General features: G+C 49.2%; 1 protein-coding gene and 1 long non-coding RNA gene across 5 annotated transcripts in view; both read right to left on the reverse strand.

The window, feature by feature from the left end:
* Window positions 1–13,291, reverse strand: part of KLHDC4 (kelch domain containing 4) — a 32,365-nt gene extending 19,074 nt beyond the window's left edge. Inside the window, exons 1-6 of one of the 4 annotated variants that reach the window (XM_055551987.1) lie at window positions 13,113–13,237; window positions 11,455–11,593; window positions 9,755–9,846; window positions 7,247–7,302; window positions 6,550–6,648; window positions 2,584–2,720 (exon numbers count right to left, since the gene is read on the reverse strand). Coding sequence is in view for 3 of the 4 variants with exons in the window: in XM_055551984.1 (XP_055407959.1) it covers window positions 2,584–2,720; window positions 6,550–6,648; window positions 7,224–7,302; window positions 9,755–9,846; window positions 13,113–13,211 (506 nt within the window). In the remaining variant the exon portion in view is untranslated. Of the gene's footprint in view, window positions 1–2,583; window positions 2,721–6,549; window positions 6,649–7,223; window positions 7,303–9,754; window positions 9,847–11,454; window positions 11,594–13,112 lie in introns of all 4 variants that reach the window. The other 3 variants (XM_055551985.1, XM_055551984.1, XM_055551986.1) reach the window with 3 other exon arrangements.
* On the reverse strand, window positions 137–2,566 carry LOC129631166 (uncharacterized). The gene is made up of 2 exons (XR_008703915.1): window positions 1,594–2,566; window positions 137–1,283 (listed from the first exon to the last, which is right to left on the reverse strand). It is a non-coding gene; the product is annotated as an uncharacterized LOC129631166 (long non-coding RNA).
* Window positions 13,292–26,255: the final 12,964 nt, after the last annotated feature.

Consider the following 26,255-nt stretch of genomic DNA (forward strand, 5'->3'; position numbering starts at 1 on the left):
AGACAAAGCCCACCCAGAGTAATCAGTCCACCGGCTTCTCTGCAGCTATGCTGGGCTTCGTCAATTAGGCCCTCATGTCCCTGCCACACAAGTGGGGAGGTGCTTCCATTTTGCAAGAAGTAATAAATTACAGAAGCCATATCCACACTCTTTTTCATTGTGAAGGATCTAAGAGGCATTTTACGTGAGTTTTCTTACAGGGCAGCAGACGTTTTTCACATCAGTGAACAGTGCCTAAGATAAGCATGAGACCCGCTGGTAGGCGAGGCCTCCAGCTGAGATCCAAGGCCGTCTGCATCAGGGTCACTGAGCAGCGGGGAGGGGTTGCTGTCAAATGCAGATTCCTGAGCCCATTTAAAAGCGGCTCTGGATCAGATGACGTCTGGAGGGAGGAGGGCAAGAACACACATTTTCAGAGCTCCCCAGGCATTGCAGTCCAAGAATCACCAACACAGGTGTCCGCTCGGCTCTGAGCCCTCCTCACAGGCTGACAAGTCTCCCAGCCACTCCACCACCAACTCGTGCTATTGAACCTCCTGAGTCCTATAGGACACCCCCTCTTAGTGCAGACGAGGCAGCCGCCCCGCGGTAGTGCCTGCTGCTGTGAAGCAAGGATGGAGCCTGAAAACATGTAGAAACAGCCCAGACAAGACCCCTGGGTGCTGCTCAGAGCTGTGCCCACAGTGCCACAGGAGAAGGCTCTAGGAACACACGCCCTCTGACTGAAAAGTCTACTTCTGGGCTAGTTTAAAGGTTACTGAATGACAAAAAATAAACCTAACTAAGACTCCTAAGAGCAGGTATGTGAAACGTTCCTGGGGTACGGCGTGGGAGGGGGGCCCTGAGGATTAGAAAGGTGTTAATTCTCCCTAGGTGCAATGTACAAACTGCAATCCAATCGAAATCCCATTAGAATGGTTAAGGACAGAACCTGAAAAATTGATCCTAAAGCTCTTATGAAAACAATGAGTGCATGGCAAAGTAATTTTTTAAGTAAATGAGAAAAACCTGGCTGTAACCATATAGCAATTAAAATGGAGTGCGATACTAGAACAGGTACAAACAGAAGATCTACGAGTCAGAAGAAAACTTGGAAACATCCAGACCTTTCTGGACCGTGTGTATACAAATGCACTTGTGTGTGCGTGTATGTGTGCACACATATGGGCCTGCAGCTCACTCTGGCCCACTCTGCAGGCACGTGTGTGTGCACATACACTCAGGCACGTGTTGCTCCGCATCTTCGTTTCTCGTGCATATACTATATTTCCATATATGCTTTCCTGTATGAAATGAAAAGCAGTATCTCTTTAGGGTCTGTTCCTAAAGGTGAATGGGGTGGATGGCAGGCGTGCAACAGGAAGCTGCCAGCGCTCTGGCCAGCATGACCTTGCTTGCCCCGCCCACCCCACCGGACTGCCCCAACCTGCTCTGGGAGCCCTCGAGGTTGCTGTCTCACATCCAGGAGCTTGCTGCTGACTGCTCGACAGAAAGTCTCTATTCTGGACACGAGCTCACTCTCCGCTGTACAGCTGCCATGACACCCCACTATCCTGGTGGCGTCATCCCCCCTGGAGAAGGCTTCCTCCTTACCATGCTCAGGCAGTCCCTCTCCTGTGGCTTCTGGGGTGTGGCTCACTGAGGACCCGTTCCTGAGACACCCGCCCCCTACCCATGGTGTCCGCAGACCCTGCAACAGCAAGAAAAGAGGCCACACGAGACACACTGTCCTGGCCATTTTATGGACCATGCTGGGCTGGGCGGCACGGGGGCTGCAGCCCAGCGCCATAACAAGGGGAATGGAGGCAAAGAGAGGAAGAGGTGAAGCCAGGGACACAGCCTCCATGCCCTGACTTCCACCCCGCAGGGACCAGGGCTCTGGTCAGTCACACAGCTGCGCCCTGCCACTGAGCTCTTCCTAGAGCTCAGCACAGCTCTGCCCCTCTGCTCATCTCCTAACTGAGAACCAGAGACCATGGCCCAGAAGGCAGGCTTGGAAAAAAATCCATCAGACAAAAAGACAAGAAATAAAGCACCTGACACTTTCCCTGCCACACCACTCTACCCAGGCTGGAACAGAGGCTGAGCTGTCTCTGCACTTCTGTATTAGCATGGAGCAGCCTCCACAGTATTTCTTACAGAATTCTCCGCCTTCAGTTACAATCAACAATGAAGTAAAGACCTGCTCAGCAGGAACAACTTCTGACTCAGGACGGAGGCTTCAAATGCTTTGCAAGCGTCACCGAGCTAACAGCAGCAGAGCACAGCTCGAGTGGGACACTCAGCTGGGGCTGGAGTCCGTGGCCACGGGGAGCCCTGCAAAGGGCAGTGACTGTACATCTCCAGTGCCTCCCTGCTTCCTTGGAACAAACACCTGTCACAGACCTGGCAAGGCTGAAGACCACGAGGCAACACGCGTCACACACAGCCTGGCAGGTCACCGCGGGACACGCCACCAGGTGCCGCCGCCATCACCATCAGGCCTGCACGACGTGCTTTCCCAGAGCCACGTGCCATGAGCTCCAAATGCTGGCAGGGGACAGGCGTGGGCCCAGGGGTTGGGCTCATCACCCAGCACCTCACCTGACTTGCTCCCAGGTCTTGGTGGCCAAATGCAGCACCCAGAGGTCCTTGTAGTGGTAAAACTGCTCTCCGTCAGGAGAGGCAAACTCCCCACCGAAGATCCACAGCTGCCCACCACCCTGGGGCACCACCACGGCCTGTTGAGAGAATGGTGATGGGTCAGGGCACAGCCAGACGGCTTTCGGTCCAACTGGAGACCTGTCCCTGGTCACTCGGTTCCAACCCCACACCCCAGCCTCAAAGGCCTGGCCCTCTGGTTCTGAAGGCCCAGGACTCACAGCTCGCACGGGACCACGCAGGACTGCCTGGGCCGACAGAGCCACAGTCACTGGAGGCCAGTGGGCAATGAGCCCCTCCCTGGAGAACTCCTCCCTGGAGGGCCCCCACCCGGGGAGGGCGTGGCTGGCGGAGACAGTCTCAACTTGGCTGCTTTTATGTGAATCACGTGAGGGGACAGACTTCACAGAAATCACTCCTGCCAGTACCCCAAAAATGTGGGGGTGCTGCCTAGTCAGTGAATGCCTGTAGGGGGCAGACGGAGAGCCACCCTGCCCCGGTGTCACCAGTCCCAGGGCTCTGGCAGCAGGGCAGGCCACAGGGCACATCTTCACACCAAGTGGCCAAGTAGCTCCTGGCCGGGGGCTCAGAAGCAGTGTCCAAGGCAGCAGGCACAGTGTGGCTGGGACAGGAGAAGTGGGCTGGGGCAGCCGAACGCCAGGCCCTCCCAAGCATTCTGGGTGAATGCCTCCTGCCCCAGCAAACCTCCATGGACAAGCACACACTGGGCGGTCAGACAGTGGTTCCCAGGACGCCGCCTCCAGGCACCCTGGGAGCACCCCAGGCTTTCACTGCACCACAGGCTGTCACTTAACTAAGCTTCATGCCGCGGAATTGTGGCTCCATCACCATGCTGCCCCTGCCCTGGACTAACTGGAGGGTCCCGGTGACACATGCAGGGTGATGTGGCCCCCCACGCCATTTCCACTCAGTTCTGTGCATCCTCTCAGCATTGACCTATCAGAAGACAAATCAACTTCCTGTGACTCTAAAACCCCAGTGATTGTAAGGAACTATTTCAAATCTTCAAACCAGACATGAAAATTAGCTTAGGCCCAAACGTAACACATTTTTCTGAGTTTAAAGAAGTTTGGGTGGTATATTCACGCATTGCGATACAATGTAGTTTTGAAATATCTTATTATAGAAGCTATTTAATGCCTGGGATAGCATTACAAACAATGCATCAACTGGGAAGAACAGTACAAAGAAAATACACACATATGCGCTCAGTTGTGTCCAACTCTTTGCAACCCCATCGACTGTAGCCTGCCGGGCTCCTCTGTCCATGGGATTCTCCAGGCAAGAATACAGGAGTGGGCTGCCATCTTCTCCTCCAGGGGATCTTCCCGATGAGGGAAGGAACCCACAGCTTTTGTGTCTCCTGCACTGCAGGCAAATTTTTTTACCACTGAGCCCCCTGGCCCACTTTGGAGTGATTAATTTATGTATTTGAAAAGAAAGCAATAAACTCCTTTACAAACACATGTTCACACACACATATACATACTCACAGTTGTTTTGAAGTAATGGTTTGAACGGACTGATGGCCAACGTTCCCTGGACCTAACAAAGGTTGAACACCGTCCAGTGGCCAAAGCAGGACAGCTCTGCTCCCAGGCCGAGGCAGGGCTTCCCCCACCAGTGTCTACCTTCCTACGTGTCACACAAGGCTGTACACTTCCCAGGCCATTCGGGTTTCTGTGTTGTTGTCTTCAATGGAATAAAATCATGTCCAGAAAACCTTAAGGTCACAACTCTCCCTCCAAAGGCCAAAAAAAAAAAAGGCACAATGGAGTCCAAAACAACACACAGACTCTGTGAGTGGATTCTGATGTCAGCCACATGCATCCACTTTGGGAAAGCCGAGTCCTAACAACTTGCCAGGCCACCAGGACCAAAGAAAACAGAACCCAGGGGACATAATAAAACATGGTAAATGGGTCCTTTTGTTGGTGCATCTCAGCCCTGGAAGTGCGCCTCGCGTGTAAAAGATGTCCAGTTCCCAGTGAGCAAGCCACCCCTGCTGCTCAGGTGGAAGGTGACAGAGCTGTGACTGAGCTGCAAGGAAATGCCTTCTGCAGCTCCCCTGGGCACTGTGGGCACAATTCCAATCACCCAGGAGTAGGCATTCTGTAAACACCGACTACTCACTGCTCATGCGCACACAAAGGCTGACGAGAACAGAGGTGACTCTTTATTTAAACCATAGGGAACTGTTTGTTCTACTGTTTGCAAGAACGCGTTTTGTTTCAAGTGAGTTGTTGCTTCAGGAAAAACAAACCATGAGATGAGTAAGAAGAGGTGAACTTCAGCTGCACCCAAACCCCTCCTCCCCCGCCCTTCAACTCTCAACAGTCCTGCTCAGTCCACCCAGACAGGAGCATCTGAACATTCTACCCAGGGAGGGTCCCGGGAGGGGAGCACCAGGAAGACCTGACGAGTGAGGTCCACGAGGCTGCTGGGCAACGTTCGGGGGCCTTGTGGCCTTTTCCTTTCTCTCACCAGCTGTATTAATTTTAGAAAATGGCATTAAATTTTCAAATTACATGCTAAAATAAACTTCACCCCCCAAGAATCTAGGATCTCAGAGAAATGACAGAATGATGGGTGCACATATAAGATTTCTCTTTCTACTCCTTCTGCCCGTGATTGATTAAAGAGAAGATAAAGAACGTGGCTTCTGTTATCACATTCATTAAACTAGTCCAAAATGAGGAAATTTTTACATCTCAAAATATAATGCAGTGGAATTTGAACTGTAATGATCTCTAGGCAAAAGACTTCACCCCCAATTTTCTGTTTCCCATAGTTCTGATTTGTTGGAAAATTCAGAGTAAATAGCAAGCCAACCTTACCTACAGGGATAAAATTAAGTCCCAGACTCAAGAAGTACTCACAAGATATGCATGTGAATCAGAGACTGCCCAAATGACTGAACCAAAATCTCAAAGACTCTTATGATACTAGTTCTTCAAGGACAGTTAATAACTAATTGAAACAGGTAAGAAAACACCACCAAAGAAGCCCCTCAGCCTGCATGCCTGGGGCCCGGGAACTGGCCGGGCATCGGGCGGGGGTACTTAAGAGTACTCCTGGACCAGGACAGGACTTGGTGCTTAGCCTGGAGGCCGGGGTGAACACGTTCTCAGAGCTGGAGTAGGCTCAGGTGAATGGACTCGAACTTATCAAGAGCCATTTACTAATTAAAACCCAGGCTTACTAAGATCTAGGTTCTAAATCAAAAGGCAGTGCACGCTTCTCTTCTAAAATATGAACCAGTCCAAATGGCTGCAAGCCTTGCTGTGCACGAGATGTCGATGCAGTTCAGGCAGGCAGGTCCCCCTTGTGGACCCAATTTCAAGTCAGGAGGCTACTTCTGAGCACTGAATCAGAAGGAGAACCACAGTGTGGAGGAATGTTTCAGTCACGCCCTGGGAGGCTGACACTGGAGAGGTTTCACTCTTTCAAACTACCTTTGAGCCCCAACACTGTTTCAATTACTTAGTTATAAGAATGAACAAGAGAACTTCTCTGGTGGTCCAGTGGGAGTCCGCCTGCCAATGCAAGGAACATGGGTTCTACTCCTGGTCTGGGAAGATCTCACATGACGCGGAGCAACTGAGGCTGTGCGCCACAACTACCAAGCCGCATGCCCTGGGGACTCTGCTCTGTGATGAGAGAGGCCACCGCAACGAGAATGCACCGCGACTAGAGAGCAGCCCTCGCTCTTCTCAACTAGAGAAAAGCCCACGTGGTAACGAAGACCCAGCACAGCCAATAGAAAAAACACATTCCAGGCGGAGACAGCAGAGTGAGGAGGTTGCCAGCTCGAAAGTCCGTCACGGAATCCTGCGTCAGGACCCCAGCATGAGAAGATGGGAGGCCGACGGTCACACAGACACGTACCTGGTGAGCACAGCGCCTCGGAGGTGGGTTAGGGATCTCCACTTTGGTCCAGCTGTCCTTCCTGATGTTGTAGACGTAGAGTTCGTTATAGAGAAAAGTCTGCAGGAAGGAAGAGGAACTTCGCGAATGATGCTTCCACACAAGCAACAGCAAGCAGAAGGTAGAGCTCAATCTCGAGCTCTCCCTGGGCAGTGCGCTTCCTCAGGCCAGTTCCCAGACCCTCCAGGATGGCGACAGAAAGACAAAGACCACCCCTGCACTGCCAGGCAGGGAAGTTGAGCTCAGGACTCTGGGACTATTTCATCTGTAGCTCTGAAACACAGGGCCACCTGGTCTGCTCCAAAATCAAACTTACAGTTTTCATGATGTTATCAATTGCTCTACTATGTTTCAGCACTTTGCCTATTCAAACACCTCTGGGAACTTATCACGAGGAAGGACAGCGGGGCGTGGCCCACCTCATGCAGGCAGGAAGAGCCGTGACCCTTAAGGGCCCGCAAGGACCCTGGTGGCTTGTCAAGGACCACACCCCAGGCCAGTCCTGCCGTGTGGAGGCAGGACACATGCCAGGGAGTTAAAGAACAATGGGAATTTGACATCAGTGCCTAAGAGGAATTTTCCTCTAAATGAGACTCAGGAAAATTTGAAGGGAAAGAATAAAATATATACTTTACTTTTTGGCCATTGAAATATTCACCTCCGAAAAGGATTAATTCATCTTTCTCAGGATGAGTGGAGAGGGAGGCATTTAACCTGCAAGAGACACAAGCGGCAGCTCAACACAAAATCAAACCACATGACGCCCAAACTGAGGGCCTGTCTCCCTCCCTCCACAGGCTGCACCCCAGGGACCAGCTTGTCCTGAACTTCTGGGAAAGAGGAGCCAGGCTGAGGACGGAAGCTGAGGCACCACCCTTAATGGCAGCCTCACCCTCAGGACACTGACACCCAGGCTAGCCTCCCAGGAGGGCCCAGCGCTTCTCACACAGCATCTGGCTAAACATCAACAGGCACAGGGGGCTCCTACTCCTGTGCCACTCTCCCCAGAGCCATCCTGCTTCACAGCTCTGTCCTCCTACATCACAATCTAACTGTCTTCAGAGGTCCACTATTCAAGCATTTCAATACACATCCCAGACTGCTTCCATGTGGAAAACGCAAACACCTTTCTGCTTACTTTCACACATGAGGACGAGGCAACAGCTCTGTAGGAGTTTTAAGTGAGCCCTGACATCTCAGCAGGAAGCACTGAAGGGTATGGCCACAGGGAGGGAAAACATTCTCTGTGCAGAAGCCCCTGGGGCAGTGTTCCCAAGATGTCCTCTACCACATTAATGCCAAACAATGCTTCTCAAAGGGAAAGGGAAAACTGTTTTTTTTGTTGTTGTTGTCAACTGGGGATTTATTATACACAGAGACATTCTATAGGCTGAGAAACTCTGTAGGCAAACCCTCAAGTCAAAACAGTGCACCCTGGTCTCCAATACAACCAAGCACCTTGCCCTCACACTCCCATTAAATTACCTCTGAGCAAAGACGTGGGGATATACACACTTAAACTTGGTGATTTTCATGGATTTTTCCTATAATTTGATGGTGTGGTAGGAAGTGAGACGGTACTGAGGTGACCCCTGAAAGGTCTGTGTCCCGGCAGATCTCAGCTCTAACACCTGCCCTTTTCCTTCAGGAGGCTGCCCAGTGACCTGGTGACCTAGGGCAGTGCCAAGGTTTCAAATTATACTGGAACATTACACCTGACTTTTAGAGCAACATACTTTAAGGCAAACGTCATCCCCCCGCAAAAAAAAAATCAACCCACATTCAAAGCGAGTTCCCTCAGGGGTCCTGCACAGGTAAAGCCTTCACGATCTCATGGATTTATCTGCTTCAACAATTCAGATGAACATGTCCACCTACCATATGTGACCCTTAGGCTTGACCCAAAGATACCATAACAAATAAAATGAAAATAAACCCTGACTCCCAGGGGAATTTATGAACTGAAGGACAGGAGGAACCTTTGGGAGCCTAGGGAAAGCCCCTGGTGTCCGCTCAGGAGTGAGCACACTGCTCCTGACCCTGAAAGGCAATGACCACATGCCGGGGGCAAGGTCGTGGGATTCAGGCCATGTCCTGCACCCCACTGAGGCAGAGGGGACACGCCACCACCTCCCTTTGTGATGTGCTGGGCCATGGCCTCCACTCAGGCCTGAAGGAAATGAAGCAAATCATTTCTCTGCTTAACAAGACAGCCCTGGATGCTCGGGAAGTTAGGCATTTCCCCTTCTCTGAAGGGCATGCATCTCCTCATCAGGGTCACTTGGCCTCCCTGGGCTCCTAGCTCGAGGAGCTCTGTGTCCTGGCCATGCTCTGCCTGGAGCAGGGATAAGAATGATGGAGCCCTGGGTCCTGCATCAAACCAGAGAAGTGCTGGCATTTGCTGAGGAGTCAAGAACAAAGGGATAAGGAGCCAAGGAAAAACCACAGCCTGCTCCTTCCTCCTCCTTCCACCGGGTCTGAAATCCTACAAACAGACACTGGAGCTCCTCATATAAACTACAAACCCATCTAAAATGGCTTACAGTTTTATGTTTAATGGTCACACTTTCCACGTGAGAACATAAAAGCGCTATGAATGAGCACAGTGAAAAGCATCGTGATTTTTTAACTTTTGTACCTCTGAGGAGCCTTTAAAAACCTCAGACACATAGAGAAGGAAATGGCAATCCACTCCAGTACTCTTGTGTGGGAAATCCCATGGACAGAGGAGCCTGGCAGGCTACAGTCCGTGGGGTCACAAAGGGTTGGACATGACTTAGCAACTAAACAACAACAACATTTATGTATGCATGCACAACTGAGGCACTTTGCTGTATGGCAGAAACACAACATTGCTAAAAAAAAAACTCTCAAACACAGATTGTCACCAGGTGGGGTTTCAAACCCGCATAACCTCCCTGATGAGCAGCAGGGCCGGCGGACCTCCTCTCCGTGTTTCCATGCAACAACAGAGCTGAACTGCCTCTGTCCCACCCGTCAGAGGCAGAGGTGAAAAAAGCGCCTTGTCTAGAAGGAGCTGATCTAGTGGGTTCTAATGATGGAAATGCCCAAGTGCCTGGTTACTTATGAAAACATGGTGCCTGTTTCAAGCAGCTTTCCAATTTCTACCAGAAAACTGTCAGAAGCTACCCTGTAGCTTGCTTACCGTGGGGAAGGTGGCGAGCAGGGTGTCTCCACAACCTGAGTCTTTCTGGCATCGAGAGTCTGGAAGTGGGCTATGAGGGCTTCCAGGTCCTCCTGCAGACAGACAAACAGTTACACATGGCCAAATGCCTGGGTCAGCTCTCCTCAGACCCCCCGACCTGACCAGAATTAGAACTGTTCCTTCCACTTAAAAGTCACAGAACCTGACACAGGCACAAACACTCAGCACCTGAGCTTCCGGCACACGGCACGCGCATCATCTCAGTCCAAACCCTCACTCCCCACACTCACCAAAGGCCTTCTTCTCAGACAAGCCCACCCAATTTCACGCCAACACCTTCAATCACCGCCAGAAACCGAAGCCCGGGCCACCACACCAGCCTGCTTTGTTGTCCACAGAGCAGGGTCTGACATTTCTAAGTTCATTTATCTAGTTTCCACCTTCTACCAACATAACAAAATGTAAGTTCCAAGTGACCCAGACATGCCTGTCTGCTTACTGACATGTGCCTGTACACTGCGGGGGGCTCGTCAACTACCAGCTGCAACCAACCTGTGTAAGAACATCTCCACTGTTACAACTACAGATTTAGAGGTTAAGGTGCATATTTCTGTACACGGCTGGGCAGTGCTGGAACTCAGACTTCCCATACCCAGTCCCTGCATTTACACTAGTGTCCCCCAGCCCACAGGGATGCTGACCCGTCTGTCACAGCAAAGTCTCCCACCTGCCTGTCAATGCTCATCCTAGCACCTGGCTCATGCTGACACCTGGCATCTGTCCCTCCATCGTTTCTCCCCACTTCACCTCATGCCAGCTCTCGCCCAGCTTCCACACTCTGCAGGGCCTAAAAGTCGGAGAGGCGTCCTTCCTGCACCTACAAATACTTCCAGGCCATTCTTCCTCCCTCGCCCACCTCATGTCTCACCCCACCTCCTCACTCTCCAGCTGCCCAGGCTCCCTCTTGGCTTCTTTCAGCAGAACATCACTTGCCCTGGGCTTGAACAGCCACCTGCAACCCCCCTCCCCACGGTACCCCCTTCATCTCCCGGAAGCAGCCGCTGTCTGGAACTGAGGGCTCCTGACTCTCAGGCATCTTTCTATATGCTTTCACTACCTGTTAACGTGTCTCTAAGCTCTGTACATTACTGTCTCAAGTTTTCCAATTCCATGTAAATGTCATCACACTGAATATTCCCTTGCAACTTGCTTCTTTGCTTTACCCTGCTGAAAGAGCGGCCTGATGCCCTGAGTCTGTTCGCTGTCTTGGTGGCAGTGCCACACGGCTTCTCCACCCATTCCACTGCTGCTGAACATCTGATTCAACTCCAAAACTCTACAAGCAATACTACCATGGCTGTTGGAGGACCTGTCTTTGCAGAGCTGGGGGTAATTTTTCCAAGCTAAATCTTTATGTGTGCAACTGCTATGTTGTATCTGCCATTCTTGTATGTACTGAAAATTTAAGACCCAACTGACTCTACCAATTTGCACCCTCACAAGAGTCCACAGAAACACCTGTCATCCTATTACTTCTGTGTAACAGCTGACCTGCTGACTCCAAGTCCCGAGTGCAAAACACGCTCCTTTAGGTACTAAAGACAAGTTACTGAACCACTGGCTCTTTCCAGGAAGGGACAGGTGAACAAGGGACTACTGGAACCTTGATGAACTCAGAGGTTCCAGTCCAGTGTCATTACCTTCTTTAAGGCAGAAGGGAAGACGGGCTCAAGGTGGGAGGAAGGCATGGTTGCGACAAGCAGGCCTGCAGGGAGAGCTGCTGTATCAGTCATGGCACTGATGCACGCTGGGCAAGGTCAGCAGGAAGCACTGAACACCCTGTCACTCGAGAACAGGAGCGACCATGATGTCTGTGGTTGGGAGCACGTCTGGTCGCCCCCTTTGTTAGAAGCATAGGCCGTGCTGTCTTCTCACAGAGACTTTGGGGTCTTTAGGGTCTTCCCAGGACAGAACAACCCCATCCCACCCCACCGCACACCCCCGCCATGTCCCCCGCCTGACTCTGGTCTGTAGAAAAACTTTAGCCTCCCAGGCCTTCTCAAGTTCCAAAGAATAAATTTAATCAGAAGAGTGGGAAATTGCAGAAAAAAGTCAAGCAAGACAAAATAAAAGTAACTTAGCCTTAAAGTCAGGACTTTTCTGACTTTAAGCTATGGACATTCTGAGCCATGTCCATTGAGCTGTTTTGCAGATACTGAAACCCCTACCAAGTGGAAGAAGTTAACTGCATGCTGCCCACAAGGATGGAGACTCCAGACCAGCTGAAATCAGAAGGTTGATGACGTTGATTCCCAACTACTTCACCATCACCCAAACAGAAGAATGTCCATGAGCCGATGCTGCGACAGCCCCCTTTGTCACCCTGTCTTTAAAAACCTTCCCTGCAAGCCCTTGGGGAGTGAGCTGCTGAGGCGGCAGAGCCCAGAAGATGCAGGTCGCCCAGATAGGGTGAAGAAATGGGGCTTCAGCAGGACTGTGCAGAAGGGAAGGAATCAATCTGTGTGACCGCCACCTGTGTGCAGATGTCACCAGGTATCTGAGACATGAGTTCTGTACTGAGCAGAACTCTAAGTTGTCCCTAAAGACCTCCAGCTTAGTCACCCACCCCAACCCCAGCTGAAAAATGACAGGAGATGGAGAGAGAAAAGAGCCCAACCTCATTATTTGATAGATGACGAAATAGACACATGAATGCCTTAGGAAGAAAAGGGACAGGGTATGTGGTCAATAGCTCTGGATGTGAGATGTCTGGTCAAATTTCAGCTCCCGGCCACCTCACAGCTGACCTGCGTAACCTGTTAGCTTCTGATTTCCTGATTGTCAGGTGGAGACGCCAAAGCTACCTAACTCAACTGGCTGTGAGAAAGCCCAGGGAGCACAAAGCCTGGAGGCAGCAAACACTCATTAACCATTATAAACTGTGCCGGGTTAGGGAGTCCCTGAGCAACAGTCAATTAGGAACAGAGCGCTCGCCTCTACGTTTAGCACTGAGTCATCTGCAGACCCTGCTAAAGACGTGGAAAGAGAAAGAGGGTAGGAGAGGAAGGAGGAAGGGAGGGAGAGGAAGGGAGAGACAGAGGGAGACAGGGACAGACACAGAGAAATACCCCTGGTCACCATCAACCGTTATGGAACTTCCCACAGTCCCACTCACTCCACCGGCGCTCACTGCTCAGGGCTGCCCTGAGGGTCACGTGCCCCGTTTAAAGCGGAGGACTGAGGCTTGCAGAGGTGCTCCGGATCAGCCCGGCCGCCGCCAGCGCCCCTCACAGGGGGGGCCCGGATACGCCCGCGACCCCGGACGAAATAAGCCTGCCCGCCCCCCGGGCCCTCACACCTCCTCCTTCCGCGAGCGCTTGGACACTTTCTTCTCCATCTTAGCGGCCGTCTTCTCCGCCCCGCGGCTCTTCTTCTCTTTCTTGCCCTTTTTGCCCATCGCGCTGGGTCCAAGAAGGCTTCTGAACCGCCTGTGAGACTCTAGTGGCTCGCGGCGCGCGGCGCGCAGCGCGCAGGAAATACGTGCTGGGGGCGCGCAGAGAGCGCGTCACTTCCGGTTCGCTTCGCGCCCGCTTCCGGGAGGGTGGTGGGGCTTGTGGTGGTTCCTGGGGCCGGCTGCTTCCGTAGTCCTTTCTGGTACGCCTATACAAACCGGCCTGGATCTTCGGGCTCCGGGTGGTTGTCCGCCTAGAAGCAGCGAGGCCGCGCCCCTTCCCCTTCCCCCTTCAGCTGTGCCGGGGACGCGGCGCCTGTCGCTCCGCCGTGTTTGTTCAGCAGTGCTGTGCCCCGTGCACAGTGGCCTAGTTGGCTTACTCAGTAGCACGAACCCTTGTGCAAGTTAAATGGTTGCTGTGGCTTCCTGCCCCGGAGAGACGGTCATGCTCTTAAAGGATTCGCAGACCCCGAGCGAAGGTGTAAAACGCGCTAGATACTGTTAGGGGCTGAGGATACTGTGCTCGGCAAGAAAAACAGCCCTGCCCACCCGCCTTCTAGGTGACTGTCCTCAAGTATACTGTGTGAGGGGACTTGCTTTCTCCATCATGGCGCAGGGCTAATGACCCCACTCCAAGAGCAGTCAGTTTCCAAGTCTGGAAAACCGAAACTGCCCGCTAGCTTTTGACTAAACGTAGTAAATGCGAAAAAACACGTATAGTACGTGGACTGCTAAGGTTTGGACAGAGCAGAGTGAAAATGCTTCTCATTGCTTAGAAGGCATAATTTCATGCTCAGAGTCAGGAAATAGAACAAATTAAGGACAAGGACAAGCAAACACTCAGCAAAGGGAAAGCATAAATGAGGAAATAATCTTTCCTGCTTTGTGAGTGAACCACCACAAGACTCAGCCTTAAAGAAATTGAGACAGGCTGGGACCTGAGACCCTTTCCTCAGTGCTTGCACCTGGACAAATTCCTCCTCCATAAACAAAATGCAAAGAAACTATAAGGATTAAAAACAACTGCATGCATACATGCACAGTTGGGGCAAATTATGAACAAGATACAAAAAGACAAAAACCCCAACTGCCACTTCTGAGAAGTCAGAAACAAAAGCATGGTTACTGTACATGATCCTTGCACACAGCACCACTAAGGGAGTGAGCAAGCCACCACCCTCCCCACCTCTGGACCAACCCTACCCTCAACTGTATAAGGGACCAGCTCACCTGCCCCATCCCCCGTCTGGGAGCAAGCAAGGGAACCCGCTACTTGGTTTCGCTCCCTCCTGCTGTAGCAGAAGTCCCAATAAAGCCTTGCTGAATTTCTTCTCTGGCCTCTTATCAATTTCTGTTGATTATGAGTGCTGTGCTAAGTCATTTCAGTTGTGTCCAACTCTGCAATCCCATGGACTGTAGCCCACCAACCTCTGATGTTCGTGAGATTCTCCAGGCAAGAATACTGGAGTGGGTTGCCAAAGAATCCAAGAATCCTGATAGGCAGCGAAATCAACTTAGATCCAATCAATTTATTAATCAGTGAGCAGCCAGGGAGGAGTGCTTTTTCAGCCAGCTCCAAGCCTTGTCCATAAACCTAGTCTTCAGGAAGGAAAATATAATTGGGGAACTATGAGGGCGGGGGTAGACTAGGATTCAGGCTGCTGCTGTCCCCAGCACTGATGGTAGGAGAATGGGAGGACATTCCAGATGCCAGAGAAAAGAACCAGCTAGCAGTCAGTCAGAAGGGAATGCAGAATTTCACAGGAACCTGGCCCCTGAGCCTGCAGACATAATTACCCTCAACGGTGAGCAACAAGGGGTCAAAGCCTCAATACTGCCTCTCAGAAATTGTTACATTCCCTCTAGTGCAATATGGCTAAGAACATACCCAATCCTTTTCTGAGAATTGGGTAATCTGGAGGCAATGCACTTGAAGCAAGATGGCCCTTCAGTCACAGCATGTCTGTTTGCAACACATTATAGTGGTCGCCTCTTCAGAGCTACCAAAGGGGGATCCTATTCCCTACTGAAGATTTGGAAGGATCTGGTAGATGCAGGATTTAATACTTAAATTATCTGAAAGAATCTTGAAGCTAAATTGGAAGGTTCTTGGAATTAATAGTGTCATGGTGATTTACGTGAGGTTGAAACTCTCATTACCAAAAAAGAAGGAGAAGAGAACATTTAAAATGAGATCAGAATCCAAAAATAGTAGAAAGATGAAGTACAGAGTCCTATTTTAGTGAAATTCACATTTTTGAAACTTTAATGAATAATCTTAAATCTAACCTATCATTAACATTTACAGCGTACCTTTCATGTAGTCAGGCGCCCTCTGCTGTCTTCAAGTTGAAATCCAGAAGAGGAAAAAAAGATTAACAAGGCGTCCAACTTCTAAGCATCCTTATCAGGAACAATCAGTATAACAGGATAGATGTTCCAAGTGTGCTACAGATGAAGTAGATCTCTGTACTTAACCACTTGGAAAGTGATCATATTAAACCTGCCCACCTACTGCATGGAACTCCTGAGAGAATCCAATGAAATAAAAGTTTTTCAAAAGCTTAGAGAAATAAAAAGCAAAATACAAATTTAAGAGATTCTGTGTGCTGCCAAGTGGGGTCACAATGGTTGTGGACTGACACACGATCATTTCATTTAACAGCATCCAGTGGTTACTACAACTTGGCGACGTTGTACCAGGACACATGAGATAACAAAACAGAAGACCCAGCCACCAGCTTCGAGGAGATTTTGTTCTAATGAGACAAGCTTGATGGCATTCCTCAAATACTTTGTGAAATCAAGCTGGGAATAAGGACAGAAGGAGGGGATAGGGGAGAAGGGGAAGAGGGAAGGGAAGGGAAGGAGTGACTTCAAAACCTTTGTTTCATATGTTTTGTCTGGTTTTCTAGACATTTGAGGGGAAAGGGTAAATCCAGACTCTTTGCTTCATCATGGGTGATAGCAAAATTTTCTCCTTTCTGGGATTCAAGTGTTTAATTTCCAAACATTTGGAGATCTCTTTGTTATTTATTTGTAATTCAATTCATTGATTTGAGAGCTCTTCATTTCCCTTTAATTCTATTTCAGCTGCATCCTACAAAATTTAATATTTGTGCTTTGATTTTCATTCCGCTCGAGATACTTCCTAATTCCCTTTTTGATTTCTTCTTTGGCCCTTGGGTTGCTTAGAAGTGTGTTAGTTTGTTTCCAGATATTTGGAGATGTTCTAAAGATCCTTCTGGAAAGTAATTTTCTTTTTCTCTAACCGCTTTTTATTTTACCTTCCTCTCTATTATCGTGCCGTTTCACTAAGATGTGTTTGTTTATTTCTTTTTATTCACCTTGCTTGGAAATGGCTGGTCCCCATGAAGCCATGCGTGGCAGGATTTCTCTGTCACGCTCCCTTCAGAAGATGCTGTTACTCCTTTCTCTTCTGGGGCTCCCTTCTCCTTTCCTTTGGCTTTCTTAACCTCTCTTCATTTCCCCCGTTTTCCCTCTGTGCTGCACTTCTGGATAATCCGTAGGGCTGGGATGTGGTCACAGTTTCTCAGGGACCTTGCCTTCCCACCCTGCTTGGCACTGGGGTGACCTCCCCAGTTGCTGGGGTTCTGGGGAGCTGGCTTACTTCTGCTGTGTCAGGATCTTCAGGGAATCTCTGTTCATCTGCAATGTATCTCCTCTCAGATCCACCCCCCTGCCCCCGAGGATTTGCCGAGCTCTCCTTGCACTTCAGGGCTTCCCTGGTGGTTCAGATGGTAAAGAATCTGCCTGCAATGTGGGAGACCTGTGTTCAATCCCTTTGTTGGGAAGATCCCCTGGAGGAGGGCAACCCACTCCAGTATTCTTGCCTGGAGAATCCCCATGGACAGAGGAGCCTGGTGGGCTACAGTCCCTGGGATTGCAAAAAGTCGGAACCACTGAGCAACTAACAACACTCCTTGCACTTGAAGCTTGTTGAACTGAAGTCAAGTGTGGCAATGCCTGCTCGTGCCCGGAAGAGACTCATCCCTGAGCCCAGCCTCTACCCAATTTTTTCATATGTACTTCTGGTTAGGTTCCCATTTGGTGATTCTGACTCCTTGTTAGCTTTCCAATGCCATTATGAAGACTCATTTCAACGTTTATCCATCATTTTCTAGTTTGAATAGGAGGACTGGTCCAAATAACCTAGTCTACCATACTACAGCACTGCTCAGTCTTTAAATGGTATTTTTCAGTGTGTCATTAATATATACCAAGTTTAAAATTTGGAAAATGCAGGCACGTATGATGAAGGAAACCCCAAAGTCACCCACAGTCTTCCTTCCACTCACAAGCATGCTTAGCATGGAGGCAATTTCCTGCTGACTGATACTAAGCAAAGATCTTAGCAAAGGCTCCCCTGGTGCTCCAGCAGTTAAGAATCCACCTGCCAATGCAGGGGACACAGGTTCAATCCCTGGTCTGGGAAGATTACATGTTGTGGGACAACTAAGCCCGTGTGTCACAGCTACTGAGCCCTCACTCTAGAGCCCACGCTCTGCAACAAGAGGAACCACCACGATGAGAAGCCTGCACAGACGCAACTAGAGGGCAGCCCCTGATCACTGCAACTAGAGAAAGCCTGCATGCAGCAATGAAAACCCAGCATCCAGCACAGCCAAAAATGAACAAATAATGCATTAATTTAGAAAGCAAAGCTCCATGTTGTAGTTTCACTCAGCTGCTTGGCTCTCAAGTGCAGGGCCCGCTTCATTCTTGCTTTTACCAGGCAATAGTGCAGGAAATGGACCAGAAGACAGAGCCATGTGGCTATGCTAAGTGCAGCATCACGACGAGTCCGGGAGCAAGCAGGGTGTGAGGAAGCTGAGGATCTTGCACGCTGCCCTGTGAGCCTGCAGCCGTGCATCTGTTTACCAGCCACTGTATCTCCTAAACCTACCCAGATGCAGCCTGAAGCCAGCTCCCCCAGACATGGGATTCGGAGGCACCAGCCTAGAGGACATGCGGTCTGTGAAACTGCACATCTGTTCCTAAGGTTAAATTTGTTTTTAAAAAGGTCAAACTCCTTGACCAAATAGTTGGCGATATTGGTGGTTTTTTGAGTTTTTAAATCCCTATAACATCACATGGTCTTCCCAGGTGGTTCAATGGTAAAGAATCCCACTGCCAATGCAGGAGATGTGGATTCGATCCCTGAGTCCCAGGAGAAGGAAATGACAACCCACTCTGGTATTCTTGCCTGGGAAATCCCATGGACAGAAGGAGCCTGGCGGACTACAGTCCGTGGGGTCACAAAAAGTCGGACACAACTTACTGTCAGCAACAACAATATCACCGTCACAACAATTCTGAGTCTCTGGCCCTTTAATCCTCCCTGACCCAGGAACCAGCTCAGCTTTCAAGCTTGACCATCTCACAGTCAACAACTTATGCTCAGGGTTCATAGCTGTAGCCCCTTAAGTTTCAGCTGCCAGGTTTGGAAAACAGATGGCATTCACTAACCCTCCTAATTCTCCAGAAGGACTGTTCTGAGTACCTTCTCCATCTGGGAGGAGGCCACTTTCTAAAACCCTTCGCGGAAACAAAGCTCAGAAACCCAAGTTGTGGATGCATCCTCCCGTCCTGGGCCACATTCGTGAATGATGCAATTAATAGAAAATATGTAAAATGCAACAAAGACAGCTTCTACATCAACACTTACCTGAGGGTTGGAATGTTTTTAGAGGCATTTAGAAACTGGTTAGGAGAATTGACTAAGTATTGCCTGGTATTTCAAAGGCGTGCCAGGAGTAATGCTCATGTTATCTGATTTCCGAGAAAATAAAGATTTTCCATTAACGCATTTCCTCAAACCGTATGAGCACACGTAAGAGCTTATTGCATCAGGCATCTGTGTACTGTCTCTTTCATACACTAGATGTCAGTCTCCGCAGGCTGTGTTTTACTCTTTGTATCCCCAGGACAAAAATGTTGCTGTCTGTGTTAAACGTTAATAAATTATGAATAAACAGTGAGTGAATAAAACTCCCCAAATGACAGTACAACTTAATGCAGAGAACGTTTGTCCAGCACGGTCAGAGTGAGGGTATGTTTCAGTTGGTTAAATATTTCAGAGTAACAACCTGTATATAGACCATTCGTTCCCCAAAGATGGAGAACCACACACATTTGAAATGAAAACTCAAGGGAGGTAAAAATGAAGATCAAGAAAGATCTATTAGAGAGGAATGTAGGGCTAGTGAGTAAAGGGGATGTAGGGCCCACTCCAGTACTCTTGCCTGGAAAATCCCATGGGCGGAGGAGCCTGGTAGGCTACAGTCCATGGGGTCGCTAAGAGTCGGACACGACTGAGCAACTTCACTTTCACTTTTCACTTTCATGCATTGGAGAAGGAAATGGTAACCCACTCCAGTGTTCTTGCCTGGAGAATCCCAGGGACGGGAGAGCCTGGTGGGCTGCGGTCTATGGGGTCGCACAGAGTCGGACACGACTGAAGCGACTTAGCAGCAGCAGCAGCAGCAGGGCCCTTTGAATAAGACGCCCATCCTACCCACCCTGTGAAGCAGCTTTGATGGCAAGCTTGATCCTCGCATTGCAAACTTTTAACTCTGCTCCTTAACATCCCCTCTAAGGGATCCGGGGTCAGCTCTCACTCCAATTCCTATCTCATCAGTTCAGTTCAGTTCAGTCGCTCAGTCATGTCCAACTCTTTCCAACCCCATGCACTGTAGCACACCAAGCTTCCCTGTCCATCACCAACTCCCACAGCTTAATCGAACTCATGTCCTTTGAGTTGGTGATGCCATCCAACCATCTCATCCTCTGTCATCCCCTTCTCCTCCTGCCTTCAATCTTTCCCAGAATCAGCATATTTTCTAATGAGTTGGCTGTTTGCATCAGATGGCCAAAGTATTGGAGTTTCAGCTTCAGCATCAGTCCTTCCAATGACTATTCAGGACTGATTTCCTTTGGGATGGACTGGTTGGACCTCCTTGCAGTCTAAGGGACTCTCAAGAGTCTTCTCCAACACCAACTCAATATTAAAGTATCAATTCTTCAGCACTCAGCTTTCTTTATAGTCCAACTCTCACATCCATACATGACTACTGGAAAAACCATAGCTTTGACTAGATGGACCTTTGTTGGCAAAGTAATGTCTGCTTTTTTATACCCTGTCTAGGTTTGTCATAGCTTTTCTTCCAAGGAGCGAACATCTTTTAATTTCATGGCTGCAGTCACCATCTGCAATGATTTTGGAGCCCAAGAAATAAAGTCTTTCACTGTTTCCATGTTTCCCCATCTATTTGCCATGAAATAATGGGACCAGATACCATGATCTTAGTTTTCTGAATGTTGAGTTTTAAGTCAACTTTTTCACTCTCCTCTTTCACATTCATCAAGAGACTCTTTAGTTCTTCTTCACTTTCTGCCATAAGGGTGGTGTCATCTTCATACTTGCTGTTTTTCCTTCCTCACTTCTGTTGACCGAAAGTAAAAGACACAACATAAAAGTTGTCAGTTAAGTTTTATTTCCAAAAACATGGAGTTTTTAAAGTACCCTTGACATCACTTCTCATATAAATGCTTTCTTCTTTGCAATCACCCTTTGTGTTTTTACAGTCTTTTAACTTTATTGAGGTTTTCAACAACTAAATCAAAAATTTCTTGGTAAATGTCACATTGCATTTGAAAATATCTGGGTTATTTTCACTTATTTTTTGATAATGATTTCTAACATAATTCCACAGTGATAATAGAAAGACTCTGTATGATTTCAACACCTGAGACCATGAAATTTTTGCACCTTGCTTTATGTCCCTGGATATGTTCCAGTGTCTCCTGGTCTATAGTCTGTAGGAATTTGAATAGAATTTGTATCTTGCTGTGTTGTGAAAACTGTGTAAATCTTAGTTATGTTGAATGGGCCCATAGTGCTTTTAAGGTCTCCTATATTCTACTTTTCTGTGTCTTCATTCGATCAATTTTGAGAGTTTGATATTCAAACTCCAACTAAAAATCTTAATTCACCTACTTAAAAAAATAATGGTAATATATAGTGGAACTACATGTAACTTTGTTCTGTCGTTCCCAAGTCTCCTGTAAATGTGTTAGCATACTTTCGTAATTTAAAAAATAAAAAGAAAGTTTTTTCGGAGACCTTCCTGAGGACTACACCTCTCTTCTCACAGGGCTCTGAGGAACTGCTCCAAAGAGATAAGGGAAGGGCCAAGATACATAAGCACTTGTTTTACTGGAAAAAACATGTAATCAAGCACACAAAGACTGCGGCTAATCACAAAGGACAGCCGCCTCAAGTTAATGGCTTTACTGTGCTTTTCTCTGTAGGAAAAGATGTGAGAATCTAGGATCACTGAAGGTTTTCCTTAGATATTTAACTCAACTGTCTGGGAGGCCTGCATCCACATCTTAGAGCACTTCCTGTTTTTCTCCACCTGATTCCCACCGGCCCCACCCAGCTCTGTTGGTGGGCTACTGCGAAAGGCTTGATCCCCATAGAACTGGAGTGGCGGGAGACTGTTTTTTTTTTTACTCTCCTTTCCTCCCTTTCTTCTCTCTTTTCCTTTCTTTCTCCACCCCCCTTCCTTCCTTAGTATTTTTTGCTCTGGCCTGAGAAGGAAGGCCTGGGGTGGGCAGAGGGGAACTCCACCTCGATGGGCCCTGCGAGCACTGCCGATGCTGAGAGTGAAAATATGTGTGTGTGCTAAGTTGCTTCAGTCGAGTCCCACTCTTTGAGACCCTGTGGGCCATAGCTCGTCAGGCTCCTCTGTACAAAGGATTCTCCAAGCAGGAATGCTGGAGTGGGTTGCCGTGACCTCCTCCAGGGAATCTTCCTGACCCAGGGATTGAACCTGCATCTCCTGCATTGGCTTGTGGATTCCACTGAGCCACCTGGGAAGCCCCCGTGGCTGAGTAAAAATGAAAAAAGTAGATTATTCGGGGAAATGGGTGTGAAGCAGGAAGGCAGGGGTGCAACCTTTGAAAGAATGAAAGAATGTTGAGTCTGAGGACACAACATAATCTGGTTAGAACCAATGGGTCCGAGTTGGTGGACAAGCTGACTTCCACTAGATCTCGAGCCTCATTATGTGCTCATTGTAACACACCAGTAAATGACACACCCACAGGCCCCGTGACAGTTCCAAAGCTGACTGTCAAAGACCAAAAAGTGGGTGGTGGCCCAATTCTTGGGAATCTCTGCCTCTTCTCCAAAATAGTTGGAATAATCCTCCCACTTATTGGCCTATGAAATTATTTATAAAAGTTAACAACACCATATTTGGAGGCCAATCTACAATGGCTCACACTCTTGTCTTGGAATGTGTTTCTCTCTAAATAAATCCACTCCTTACTTAAGACTTCGTCTCTCTCTGACTTCTTTCTCCAAGGAGACATCAAGAACCTGAGCATCATTAAGTCTTAAAACCAGGTGAATGATCTCGGAAGACAGTGGGATTTGGCCAGGTTCTGTTAGGGGGAGACACTGACTGAAACCTCCCACCCCAACAGGCACCATAATAACCATTTGCATGAGTTATTTTATGACAGGAAGTCCTGGTAAGAAACACAGAACTAATTCAGTTCAGTTCAGTTCAGTCGCTCAGTCGTGTCTGACTCTTTGCGACCCCATGAACTGTAGCATGCCAGGCCTCCCTGTCCATCACCAACTCCCGGAGTTCACCCAAACTCTTGTCCATCAAGTCGGTGATGCCATCCAGCCATCTCATCCTCTGTCGTCCCCTTCTCCTCCTGCCCGCAATCCCTCCCAGCATCAGAGTCTTTTCCAATGAGTCAACTCTTCGCATGAGGTGGCCAAAGTACTGGAGTTTCAGCTTTAGCATCATTCCTTCCAAAGAACACCCAGGACTGATCTCCTTTAGAATGGACTGGTTGGATCTCCTTGCAGTCCAAGGGACTATTAGCTACCACCAACCAAAAGAGTTCAGGAAAAGTCAAAAGGAGATGCCATGTGTCCAACCATCTCCCAGAATCCTTCTTGCTGGCGTCCATCTCAGCTGAGCAATGCGTGCACCACCAGGAAGGACCCTGAGTCAGAGTGATTGGCCAAAGAAAACCCAGAAACTACTCCTATCACCATAAAACCTGAGACTGTGAGCTATGTGGCAGAGCAGTTCTCCTGGGTTCCTTACCCTGCTACTTCCTGCCGGGCGTTCTTCCCAATAGTCTCTTGCTTTGTCAGCTCATGTGTCTCCTCGGACAATTCGTTTCCCAGTGTTAGACAAGGGCCCGCCCTCCAGCTCCAGAAGGGGTCCCCCTTCCTGCAACAGTTCGAGTCCCAGCCCCATGGGTTCAAGTCCCAGCCTGAGGAACATGGTTTCAGGTGGAGGCTGATCAAAGCAAAAGCCAGTGACATTGCTGTGAAGTTGTGCAAGGTCCCTGCGTTCCCCTGCCACCTGGACCCTCCCTCCAAAGCGGGACTCCACTCTAAGCCCTTGAATCCCACTGAAATGTCTGCCATCCCAGCCTCTCAAATAGCCTCTCTCCAGGATGCCACCATCAACTAATGGTTTTATAAATAATGCAGATGCTGTGCATCACATGTCATCAGGGAAACACAGGTTACAGCAGCTGGGAGACACCCCCACACACCGATCAGAATGCCCCAGACCCAGGACACTAACACCCAAGGCTGGTGAGGAGGTGTTACATATTTTTACATAAATAATGTTGGGGAAGACACTTTCCTCTACAACTTCTAGGTTCTTCTGGCTGGTCTATGAATCAGATTAATAGGAGAAAAATCAAAGTTTAATAACATATGTACATAGGCGAGATCCAGAAAAACTGCACAGCTCACCAAAATGGCCAAAACCCTCACCTTAAATACCATCTTCAGCTACAGATAGAATAGGATGATGAGTGGAGTGGTCTGGGTCATCGGAGGGGCAGAAGATAATTCACCTGGACTGTTTGCTGGGCCAGCAGAGACAATGGGACATGGAGTGGACTCTGATTGCAGGCCCCGCTGAGTCCCCTACGCCACCCAACCATATTCTCGGAGACATCTTTATTGACGGTCGTATTCTGGGAACAAGCCCTCTAAATCCTTTGGGCAGTTGGAGAAAGGTCAAAGTTTCTTCCTGAGGCTTTTAGGCCTTGATTGTCTTCAATTTGAAGTGATTTGCAGGTCAGAGACATTTTGGGTGGCAAATTTAGTTCCCCTACAGTAATGTATTTAAAAGAAAATACATAAAAAGAAAGCAAAAGTCGCTCAGTTGTGCCTGACTCTTTGAGACCCTGTGGACTGTATCCTGCCAGGCTCCTCGGTCCATGGGATTCTCCAGGCAGGAATACTGGAGTGGGTTGCCGTTTCCGTCTCCAGGGGATCCTCTCAACCCAGGGATCAAACCTGCATATCCTGCTTTTCAGGCAGATTCTTACCATCTGAGCCACCAGGGGGCCCAGTGTATTTAATGTTACAATCCATTCATCCGAAAAGAGAAGCAAACCTGGAGCAATGCTGTGAAGAAGTCAGGGCACAGTGGGTGGGGTCTCGAGAGCCAATGCCCACCTCCCAGAAGGTAGGTTTAGGGCGCTCTCTCTGGGACACAGACTTGAACCTGCACTCTTGAGCGTGTGGCACTAAGGCTCCTGGCATCACTATAACCCACCTGCCAACCAACTACTGTGCATTCGACACTAACAGTTGCTTCCTGGCTGGCAGGAGACCTCGTCTTCCTGGGATATCTCTGAGGTTCCCTGATAAAAAGACATGGAAACTTCTCTCCCAGCCTGGACCGGTGAGCAGGGACTACAGGCACACCACGAGGAAGTCAGCTCCACCCACAGGACACAGGGAAGTGTTCATACTGGTGTATGTTTAGTAACAGTAATAAGAGAACAAGCAAAAAGAGCGAAAGCCTGGTCACCAGACTTACCACGTTAAAAAGTACCAGGCACTGGCGGTCCAGTATTTAAGACTCTGAGCTTCCACTGCACGGGACATGGGTTCAATCCCTGGTCAGGGAACTAAGATCTCACATGCCCCATAGTGCGGGAAAAAAAAAAATTACCAGGTACGATGTGAAGCAGGCATCCTCTCCATGCCCCAACTCCTCCTTACTTCTGACCCTTGACAAGAGGAGGCATCGAAGTGTCTGCTGTCAGCATTTCTTGGGGATGATAATAATGACTTGGTGATGATATTCTTAAAAGCAGAAGAGGGTGTCTTATTTTGTCTGAGCACCAGACCACTTTGGTCCAAGGCTGGGCACCTCCTGGCCATCACAGAGCCAGAGACAACCAGACCTTCTCCTGGGCCGGGGAATGAAGGACAGGAGGTGGACAAAGACTGAGAGAGCTGGGCTCAGTGACAGCAGAAGGGGCCCCCTTAAGGTTGAGGAGCAGCCCTGTGGTCCCAGGGTGTCACCAGCTCCCACTGCTGGGAGCCAGGTCCTGGACCCTGCTGTGGACACAGTCCACACAGGTGAAAGGGGCCTGAGGGGTGAGCTCACCCCACAGCATATGCCCTCAGGACCCCCAGCCTGCAAAGGCACCCAGGGATAGGAAGGGCCTGAGGCTCCCGTGGGGCACACAGGCGGCCTGGAAGCTGGGAGGAGCATTCAGTTCAGTTCAGTCGCTCAGTCGTGTCCGACTCTTTGTGACCCCATGGACTGCAGCATGCCAGACTTCCCTGTCCATCACCAACCCCCAGAGCTTGCTTAAACTCATGTCCATTGAGTCAGTGATGCCATCCAACCATCTCATCCTCTGTCATCCCCTTCTCCTCCTGCCTTCAATCTTTCCCAACATCAGGGAAAGTTCTTCCCAACATCAGAGTCAGTTCTATGCATGAGGTGGCCAAAGTATTGGAGCTTCAGCATCAGTCCTTTCAGTGAATATTCAGGACTGATTTCCCTTAGGATGGACTGGTTGGATCTCCTTGCAGTCCAAGGAACTCTCAAGAGTCTTCTCCAACACCAACTCAATGTTAAAGCATCAATTCTTCAGCACTCAGCTTTCTTTATAGTCCAACTCTCACATCCATGCATGACTACTGGAAAAACCATAGCATTGACTAGA

This window comes from Bubalus kerabau, chromosome 17 (genome assembly GCF_029407905.1).
Source record: "Bubalus kerabau isolate K-KA32 ecotype Philippines breed swamp buffalo chromosome 17, PCC_UOA_SB_1v2, whole genome shotgun sequence".
NCBI lineage: Eukaryota > Metazoa > Chordata > Mammalia > Artiodactyla > Bovidae > Bubalus > Bubalus kerabau.